The sequence below is a fragment of the Herpailurus yagouaroundi genome, unplaced genomic scaffold (genome assembly GCF_014898765.1).
Source record: "Herpailurus yagouaroundi ecotype Mexico unplaced genomic scaffold, PumYag 164, whole genome shotgun sequence".
NCBI classification, from domain to species: Eukaryota; Metazoa; Chordata; class Mammalia; order Carnivora; family Felidae; genus Herpailurus; species Herpailurus yagouaroundi.
Window position 1 is genome coordinate 4,615,750 of NW_024412405.1, and position 10,489 is coordinate 4,626,238.

General features: G+C 41.5%; 1 protein-coding gene across 5 annotated transcripts; it reads left to right on the top strand.

Moving 5' to 3' along the window:
- The first annotated feature begins 46 nt into the window (after nucleotides 1–46).
- Nucleotides 47–10,020, top strand: LIG4 (DNA ligase 4). 5 transcript variants are annotated; one of them, XM_040487090.1, is made up of 4 exons: nucleotides 47–159; nucleotides 1,794–2,531; nucleotides 2,650–2,687; nucleotides 6,169–10,020. In XM_040487090.1, exon 4 carries the CDS (start codon nucleotides 6,197–6,199, stop codon nucleotides 8,930–8,932), a length of 2,736 nt encoding a protein of 911 aa, XP_040343024.1. In that variant the 5' UTR covers nucleotides 47–159; nucleotides 1,794–2,531; nucleotides 2,650–2,687; nucleotides 6,169–6,196; the 3' UTR covers nucleotides 8,933–10,020. The 5 variants fall into 5 exon arrangements, with proteins under 5 accessions (XP_040343024.1, XP_040343022.1, XP_040343025.1 ...); XM_040487088.1 differs by having other exon boundaries at nucleotides 1,794–2,687; XM_040487091.1 differs by lacking the exon at nucleotides 2,650–2,687.
- Nucleotides 10,021–10,489: the final 469 nt, after the last annotated feature.

Consider the following 10,489-nt stretch of genomic DNA (forward strand, 5'->3'; position numbering starts at 1 on the left):
CCACAGTCGGGGGAGTCCCCGGCGACGGTGGCCGGCACGGACAAGATACGTTGGAGCCTGGCCGCCAGCACGCTGGAACTCGCGGTGGGCGACCGGACCCGGCGGCTTCTGAGCCCGGGGCACCTGGAGGCCTCCTGCCCCTCATCCGAGGCCCCCAGGGTGAGTGTTGGTAACGCACCAGATTTCCCTTTGGGACACAGCTCTAAGCGTGTACACAGATTAGGATTAATTACCTAAAACAGCGTGTCTGGCCAATAGAGTTAGGAGGGGTATGTACCGTGCGTTCCGGTACTTCCTTAAAAACGCATCCGTAACTTATTTTGTTTCTGTTTTCTCCCAACCCAGCCCTCCCCTACCTCTATCAGAATGGACCTTCACGGGCAGATGGAGGTTTTATGAGGCCTGAACGTGAGGAGATTTAGAGGGCCTTCCAAAGAACAGGAATGCAAAATTATCTTACTTTTGCAACTTTTCCAAAAGCACAAGACCAGGGAACACTGCTAGAGCCCAGGGCCTGGGACGTGTCCACACAAAGGGGCCCTTGAAGCTGGTGCTTCATTACCTTCACTTTCCCAAGGCACCAAGTTGTACTAAATTGTTTATCTACAGATGTCTGCTCCCCCCCCCCCCCCGCCTTGGTCATTCCCTATTCTCTGTTCCCTATTTTATATATACAAAGAATATTTCATATTTAAAAAAACAAGACAAAACAAAACAAAACAAAAAACATGTATCTTGCCGTCAGATGGAGAGCTCCAGGTCAAAGCCAGGCTCTCGATATTAGCTTCTTGTTGTTTGTCACCTGATAAATGCCAGGCACTAAGATAGACCACTTAACGTAAATAAACTAATAGTCACAGCAACTTTAGAAGATACTTAATGAAAAACCCTGATTATCTTTGAATCAAGGATTAGAAAGGCTAAAATATCATGGACTAGGATTTGAATCAATTTGGAGTTTGGTTTCATAATCCATGGTTCCTCTCTTCCCAGTAATACAAAGTGCAAACTCTGACATTATAGGAGCTCAGTAGATGCTGAACAAGGTATAAATGCGCACAAATGCCCTTTCATAAGATGGACTCTTGTGGGGGGTCCATTACCAACATTGTTGGGCGCTACTCCAAAATAAATTGATAATTCAGTTGAATAGTAGTTGGAGAAATTACCATCAAAAGAGTATCATGTGACTTGTAAACTTCATAGCTGATTTCAGAGAAATATTTGGATAACCTAGGTGCATTTGACATAAAAGGAAATTAATTGAATGTTGTTGGGCTAAGTCTAGCTCTGCTACAAACGAATGCTGTGAATTAAATAAGTGACAGTTTTGTAAAATGAGATTTTTGAACATTAGACAACCCCAAAGGGCACTTAGTAGCTCTAAAATGTTCTCAGAGACTGTTGCAGCAAAATATCACTTTCTTAAAATATCATCCCTTAAAGCAACAGTATTTTATGGCAAGAGGAAATAACTCTCAAAGGTGTTTCCACCGTCATGGATAATTTTTCAGTTCTCCATGAAAGAAGACAAATCAAAACAAAATATTAGTAGAAATCAACAGTTCCTGGAACATAAGGACTGAGTTTGTTTTTATCTCAATCTTGAATGCCTAGCAAATTACTATATCATGGTTGGTGCTCAGTGAAGATTTGCCAAATAATTTTATTTTGACTCCTTGGACAGACACTAGAAGAATCCATAGTTGATTTCCAGGCATGCAACTCTTTATGTCTGTATTATGAATTGTATATTATGTATTTTTATGAATTATGTATTATTTCTGTATTAGGAGACAAGAACTCACATCCAAGCTGTACCATCATGAGAAACAAATAGGAAAGGACAGCCTTAAGCAATTTTGGACAAGCCTATTTTTCCATTTAAATGAAACGTCTGATGTTTGGGGAGGCAAGATGCCCTTTTCAATTATGGGCACTTTCACAAGCAGCCAATGAGATGAGTATTGGTACAGTTTACATAACAGCAAACAGAACTCTACGAGGCTGTCACTTGCTAGTGTGCAGACCAAGGCCAGGGAAGACTCAGGTTCACATTCCAAGGAAGGAGCCAGTGCACAAAGTGCTCTTGGGAGACAAAATCCTCGCTCAGACAAAATCCACTCTCATGGGTGAAACACTGGCAAAGAGCACCTGCTGCTTTGGGAGGCTAACAGGAGTTGTATTTGTGGTCACGCTGCCACCAGGCTCCCTGGAGTCCTCAGCCATGCAAGGCGGACCAGTGCCCAACCCGAACGTCACTGCGCGTGCGCACATCATCCCTGTGCCCTCAAGGCCTGCAGATGCGACTGCGACTGCGACTGCGCCTGCGCAAGCATCTTCATGATGTCAGGGCCTCCCCGGCCTTAAGTGGAGATTGCGTCTGCGCCAGGAACAGCTGGTGGAACCGGCTCCCTGGGCTGCGGCTTCCGGTTTGGAGAACGCACCTGGGGCTTCGCGTGCTGTGGGGTGTTTGTGCGGCTGCGCGGCCCGGGAGGGGGCTCGGAGTCCCCGGAGCGAACGGGGTTGGGGTACGTTTGGCAGACAGACCCTGGGCTGGGGTGACCCAAGCCGAAGGGAACCACCCCGCGTCTTTTCGGCCCACCGATTGCTTATAGTCTTTAAAGTTTTTTTCTTGTTTCGGGACAGGAAGTCTTTCGGCCCATTCGCCCCGGCCGGAGTCGCAGGTGAGGGTCGCGGGCCGCCCTGGCGACCGCGCTGCGGTGGAAGCCGGGTCTTTGGTTCTGGGTTCTGGGTCTGGACCCGCACCCTTGGGATGCGGGGGCGAGGGGCCTGCCTCTCGGGAACGCAGCTGGCTGCTGTGATGCTGTGTTTGCGGACTGTCTGGTTCTGGGGACCCCCTCTCCCCAAGCCGGGGCGAGTTCACCCCGGATCCGTTGCGGGTTTTATTTGCGGGGTTGGGGGAGTGGTGTGGACCCCTCCAGAGATTTTGCAGGCCTGTCCCGGTGCAGTTGGAGAGAGATACAGTATCCTTAGAGGGAACCACCTTATTTCTCTTCTTACTTTTCGTCTTCTGTCAACCTCCTGGCTCCCACAGCTTTCTGGCTTTTTCCTATCGCAGGTTTCTCTCCGGTTAGAGTCTCCCCAAATATCACAAGTGTATAAAGGCTGCTGTAAACCCCCTGTCTCACAGGGAAGCGCATCTTCTTGAAGGGGCTGCAGGAAGGAAACTTAAATTGTACCAGTCACTTTCTCTGCAGTAAAATAGCACTAAAGCATCATATTCACTGAATGCAACCTTGCTGGTATGTTTCATTGTGTCACTTTAGGATAATATAGGCAGTTGCTGAATGGACGATGAGTCATTATTGTAATATCAATGATCTGTATTCATTCTCTTGAAAGTTGCTTATTTATCAAAAAGCGAAGCATATCCCTCTCTTATTTCCTTAATATTTTATAATATTTATATTTTAAATGTTACTTGCGTCAACAAGCAGTATAGTCCTAAAACTGATCAAGGATTTACCAGCTACCAACTACTGTGTTAAGCACCTTATGTAAATTATCTGAGTTCATCCTCCTCTTACCATCTGCAGTTATTAACCCCATTTTTCACTTAAGGACTCTCAGGGAAATTAAGTGGTTTCCCCATGTCACACAGCTGTTAAGTTTTGAGTCTAGAGTTGAACTAACATTGGACCCTGGAGCCTGAACCCTAACCACAAACCACAAGTCAAAAACATCAACTAACAAACCCAGAATCCAGAAGATAAAATTAGGGAACATGTAAAAGCAGTGGTACAATTTTAATGAGTAAAAATATTTAAACCTGTTCATTTGTTACTAGTTTTGGAATCCTTGTTGTATTTATAGCAGTTTTGGCTTACATGGGTGTCCACCCCATTACCTAGATTTCAGTGTTGTTATAAAGTAATTTGAGTCTTTGCCTGGAACTTGTTGAAGGAAACTGAGACCAAGTAGAATATTCAGATAGATCGGAAACTGTATTCCCACCTTGTACATTCAAAGAAGAATTTCTCAACATTCTTCATTTTTTATACATCATATATGGGTTGTAAATATAACATTATATACCACAGCATACTGACTTAAGGGGGCATGTTTTGCAAAGTAAGACAGTAAACATAAGCAGGTGGTTCAGTCCGTTACGCTGATAAGACACCTCAAGAGGAAGCAGTTACTGTATTCAAAGACAAAATCCTCAGGAAAGTTGTCTCTCATGGGTTTATTTCTTGGTCTTAACTGACCCAACAGAAGTTGAGTTTCCTTTGTTAGGAATTCGACTGAGAAGTGGAGCCTTTTCCCCTAAAGGCCACCAAATGGCTGTTGTGGAACTTGCCCTGTGCAGTCATAGCTGCTAAATGGTTTTGACCAGACTGAATCCCACCAGGCATAGTGGGGAGTGAATGCAATCAGCCCCTGGCCTTTTCTCGTGTGCTTTTCCAGGAACTCCACTCTAGATGTTGAGTAATTCGTTCAGCAAACAAACCTACTAAGTGCCAGGCACTACTGACACAAATTACAACTCCTGACCTCAGGAGACTGGTGGGGTAGTAACGGCTGTACCATAACCAGCCATGTGATTTCTTACGCCAGATGTTAGGCAACATAGCCTCGTACTGATGGTGCCTGTGGCTTGTTTGCTGCTGTGGGGAAATCTCACCGTCCCTGAGACCGCTACGGGGCTCCCTCCTCCCTGTGCAGCTGCTCTGAGGCTTGACGGGGATGTACCAGGAGGTGTCTGAAACCACAAGATAAAACGTGGTTTTTATTCCCAGAACACACATTTTACGTGAAGTCTTTGGTTTTTTTGGAGAGTGCGTGTGTGTGCAGAAGAGAGGCAGAAGGAGAGAGAATCTTAAACAGGCTCCACGCTCAGGATGGAGCCCGACACGGGGCTGGGTTTCACGACCCTGAGATCATGACCTGAGCTGAAACCAAGAGTTGGATGCTCAGCTGACTGAGCCACCCAGGAGCCCCTTCTTGAAGTCTTTTTTGGAAAAGTTAGTTGATTTTAGTGTTCTATGGTTTACATCACATAGTAGCTCTGATATCTTATAGACTCTAATAGGACTTGCATGAATATTTGAAACTTTAAGGAAATTTCACACTTGTGGTGACCACTTTAGGAAATAGTCTAGACCCTAGCCCAGCAAGGTACTCATTATTTCCTCTGACTTTAGAAGATACTTCAGTGGACAACTGTCTCGTGACAATTTATTTTTGTTGCAGCACTTAGCATTTTGTAATTAGTTCCATCATACCCCCTTTTTCTTTACAGAACATATGCTCTCTTAAAGCAGAAACATAGCATGGTGCCTGGTGGATATGTGGTCGGTGAATTGTTAGGGGTAACAGGCATGAGATGAGAATATGAACCCAAAAAATGTACTACTGAATTTAAATTTATGAAGCTGTAAACAGTTAGACAAAATAGTTAGAAGAGGTAAGTCAAGTAAGGATTTCAGGTGGAAGTTATTTTGAGTTGGGTTTTGAATATTGATTGGAATGATTGGGTAAAGCTAGCGGTGATGTGAAAGTGAACACAGACAGACATAGGCTTTGTTTGGCCTAAAGAAGAAAGTAGCTGTTTTGGGGGGGGGGGGGGGTTTTTTTGTTTTTTTGGGGTGTTTTTTTTTTTTTTTTTTTGTGGTGAACTCCTATCTGTGTAGGAGTCCAAACTTCCTGCAAAGCCAAATTCAATTCCATGAGCTGGTGGTTAGAAACATCTGTTTCTGAGGCTGTGTGGTAGTCTGACAGAAAAAGAGGAGAAATAAAAGGAAAGGCCTTACCTCAGAAGGCCAGAAATGAAATGCATTGAGCCTTCTTTTTCTGTTGTTATTCTTTTGCATCATGCACTGAATAAGGAACGGAATAGTTAATTCAATAGAAGTTGGAGTTTACGGAGAAAGACGAGGTAGTCGATTTCAATATTGCTAATGTAGTGAGTGGAGCTGCTGATACTTTTAGTAATAAATACGGAATAGAATTGAAGTAAAATAGTTGATTTTCCTTAAATGTAGAGGTGGAAAAGGGACAGAATTTATAAGCATTGATTCACTTTCATTTTGCAAATGTTGATAAATCTTTTATCATGAACGAAGCACTGTCTGTGAAGTCTTTACGTTAAATATTCAGTTGAAGTTTATCTTTGACTTAAAGTTCTTCTTTTTTCCTTATTAGCTAAACCAGAGGATTCCGCATCGCGTCTATGGCTACCCCACAGACTTCACAAACTGTTGCGTCTCACGTTCCTTTTGCAGATTTATGTTCAACTTTAGAACGAATACAGAAAAGTAAAGGACGGGCAGAAAAAATCAGACACTTCAGGGAATTTTTAGATTCTTGGAGAAGATTTCATGATGCCCTTCATAAGAACCAAAAAGATGTCAGGGACTCTTTTTATCCAGCAATGAGACTTATTCTCCCTCAGCTCGAAAGAGAAAGAATGGCCTATGGAATCAAAGAAACCATGCTTGCTAAACTTTATATTGAATTGCTTAATTTACCTAGAGAAGGAAAAGATGCCCTTAAGCTTTTAAATTACAGGACACCCACTGGAACTCGTGGAGATGCTGGAGACTTTGCGATGATTGCGTATTTCGTGTTGAAACCAAGATGTTTGCAGAAAGGAAGTTTAACAGTACAGCAAGTAAATGACCTTTTAGACTCAATTGCCAGCAATAATTCTGCCAGAAGAAAGGACCTAATAAAAAAGAGTCTTCTTCAGCTTATAAGTCAGAGTTCAGCACTGGAACAAAAGTGGCTTATACGGATGATAGTCAAGGACTTGAAACTTGGCTTTAGTGAGCAATCTGTATTTTCTGCCTTCCACAACGATGCTGCCGAGTTGCATAATGTCACCACGGATCTTGAAAAAGTCTGTAGGCAACTGCACGATCCTTCCGTCGGACTTACTGATATTTCTATCACTTTATTCTCTGCCTTTAAACCAATGCTGGCTGCCATAGCAGATATTGAGAGAATTGAGAAGGACATGAAACACCAGAGTTTCTACATTGAGACCAAGCTAGACGGTGAGCGTATGCAAATGCACAAGGATGGGGATGTGTATCAGTACTTCTCCCGGAACGGGTTTAACTATACAGATCAGTTTGGAGATTCTCCACGGGAAGGCTCTCTTACACCATTCATTCACAGTGCATTCAAAACAGATGTGCAAACCTGTATCCTGGATGGTGAGATGATGGCCTTCAACCCTAATACACAAACTTTTATGCAAAAGGGGAATAAGTTCGATATCAAGAGAATGGTGGAAGATTCCGATCTGCAAACTTGTTACTGTGTTTTTGACGTACTGATGGTTAATAATAAAAAGCTAGGGCGTGAGACCCTGAAAAAGAGGTACGACATTCTCACTAGTGTTTTTACACCAATACCAGGTAGGATAGACATAGTGCAAAAAACACAAGCTCATACGAAAAAAGAAGTAATTGATGCTTTGAATGAAGCAATAGACAAAAGAGAGGAGGGAATCATGATCAAACACCCTCTATCCATTTACAAGCCAGACAAAAGAGGTGAAGGATGGTTAAAAATTAAACCAGAGTATGTCGATGGGTTGATGGATGAACTGGACACCTTAATTGTGGGGGGCTATTGGGGTAAAGGTTCGCGAGGCGGAATGATGTCTCATTTTCTGTGTGCTGTAGCAGAGAAACCTCCTCCTGGTGAAAAGCCCTCCATGTTTCACACTCTCTGTCGTGTTGGTTCAGGTTATACCATGAAAGAACTGTATGATCTGGGTTTGAAATTGGCCAAGCATTGGAAGCCTTTTCATAAAAAAGCTCCACCAAGTAGCATCTTATGTGGAACAGAGAAGCCAGAAGTGTACATTGAGCCTTGTCATTCTGTCATCGTTCAGATTAAAGCAACAGAGATCGTCCCCAGTGAGATGTATAAAACTGGCTGCACCTTGCGTTTCCCCCGAATTGAAAAGATCAGAGAAGACAAAGAGTGGTATGAATGTACCACCCTAGATGACTTAGAACAACTTCGAGGGAAAGCATCTGGAAAGCTTGCGTCCAAACACCTTTATGTCGGGGGTGATGATGAACCACAAGAGAAGAGGCGGAAAGCTGCCCCAAGGATCAAGAAAGTTGTTGGAATCATTGAGCACCTAAAAGCACCTAACCTTTCTAATGTAAACAAAGTTTCTAATGTATTTGAAGATGTGGAGTTTTGTGTTATGAGTGGAACAAACAGCCATCCAAAGCCCGATCTGGAGAACAGACTTGCGGAATTTGGTGGTTATATAGTACAAAATCCAGGCCCAGACACCTACTGTGTGATTGCAGGGTCCGAGAACATCAGGGTGAAAAACATAATTTCTTCCAATGAACATGATGTTGTCAAGCCTGAGTGGCTGTTAGAGTGTTTTAAGACCAAAAGCTGTGTTCCGTGGCAACCTCGCTTTATGATTCATATGTGCCCATCGACGAAGCAGCATTTTGCCCGTGAATATGATTGTTATGGTGATAGTTATTTCGTTGATACAGATTTGAACCAACTGAAAGAAGTGTTCTCAGGAATTAAAAATTCCGGCGAACAAAGTCCTGGAGAAACAGCTTCCATGATTGCTAATTTAGAATATCGATATTCCTGGGACCACTCCCCACTCAGTATGTTTCGACACCACATTATTTATTTGGACTTGTATGCTGTTGTTAATGACCTGAGTACCAAAATCGAGGGGACGAGGTTAGCTTTTACAGCTTTGGAACTTCGATTTCATGGAGCAAAAGTAGTTTCTTGTTTAGCTCAGGGAGTGTCTCATGTAATCATTGGGGAGGATCATAGTCGTGTTGCAAATTTGAAAGCTTTTCGAAGAACTCTTAAGAGAAAATTTAAAATCCTGCAACAAGATTGGGTAACTGATTCAATAGACAAGTGTGAATTGCAGGAGGAAAATCAGTATTTGGTTTAAAGCTAGCTTTTCTAGTGAGGAAAGCCTGTGATCTGGTGGACACGTCATAACAGGTTGTAAAGATAAAATTTTAAACTACATTTTGTTTTTATCCCTTCAAATTTATGCTTAAATGGTATTATTAGAATAGGAAAACAATATTTTTAAGTTTTGAGATAGGTAAGACCCTGAATAGCCCAAAGCCAAGAAAGAAAAAAATCTTTTAGCAGTGTAATATTTGATGACTTTTAAAACCAAGATGAAATAAACAGTTTAAAGAAGAGGTGTTGATATGATATCCCTATAGAAATCTAGAATTTTGACTCCAATATTAATAAAATACATTCAGAAGCTTTTAGAGTCATTAAAAGCATTGATCTAAATGGATTTTCTGGAGTCAAATAAAAATTGTAATAGTTGTTATATAATAAAGCATTGCAAGAAAGAATTGTTGTAGTTAGATTTGTAAAAATATATCTTAAATTGAAGACTAAAATTCTTTTAAGTTTGAAATGTTGTAAACAAATTTGTTTTTTAGGGTTAAGGGCAAGCTCATAAATGAAACCTGTTATTGATGTAACTAGGTAAATTAGGGGAAATTGAATGAGACTTGATGGTCTAAAAACTTAAAATTAGATCAGTTTGATTAAAAGAAACTTACCATTTTGCAAGTATTGGGCCCACATTTATTGTTTCTCTAAAATAGAGCATGTTTCAAAGACCATGTTTTTATGTGAACTTTACTCCAAGATGAATAGTATTCACAAAGAGTGATTTGCCTAGATGTAATCCACATGTCAAAATAGCCTATGTGTTGGGACTTTCATTACAGAGAGGTAAATTGCTCTATTTAAAATGATTTTTATCTTAGGTTATTTAAATTCAGTGTATATAATATATATTATGTCTGGATTTATATACTAAATTTTGGAATACAGTGTATTCATTATGAAAAATATATTTTCATGACACCTCTGAAATACATAAAATATGGAACCCAAGGAACTGTGTATAGATCATTTGTATGTAGTTTTAGATTTTATTGAAATGGTGGAACAAATGTAATTTTATTTCTTAATTTAAATAAAATATTTAATATGCTATTGAAATTTATGGTGGTTGATGGATTGATTGATTTTGAGAGAGAGCATGAGCTTGAGCCAGAGAGGAGGAGAGAGGGAATCCCAAACAGGCTCCACGTTGTCAGCACAGAGCACGATTCAGGGCTCCAACTCAGGAACTGTGAGATCATGACCTCAGGTGAAATCAAGAGTCAGATGCTTAACCAACTGAGCCACCCCTATGATGTATTTATTTTGAGACAATTTGTAATAGTTATTTCAATCAGATTAGATACTACGGTATCTATAATTTTTGACTGATTCAAATCAGGTTCCTATTTGAGGTCCTTTGTGTTTCATATTATTGAATGAACTTTATTAAAAATTTAAACTTGGGGCACCTGGGTGATACAGTTGGTTAAGCATCCGACTTTGGCTCAGGTCATGATCTCACGGTTGGTGAGTTTGAGCCCCGCGTCAGGGCTGTGCTGACAGCTCAGAGCCTGGAGCCTGCTTC

Bases quoted from the DNA above. Each gene is read 5' to 3' on its own strand.
- LIG4 (XM_040487088.1), top strand. From the start codon at position 6,197: ATGGCTACCCCACAGACTTCACAAACTGTTGCGTCTCACGTTCCTTTT.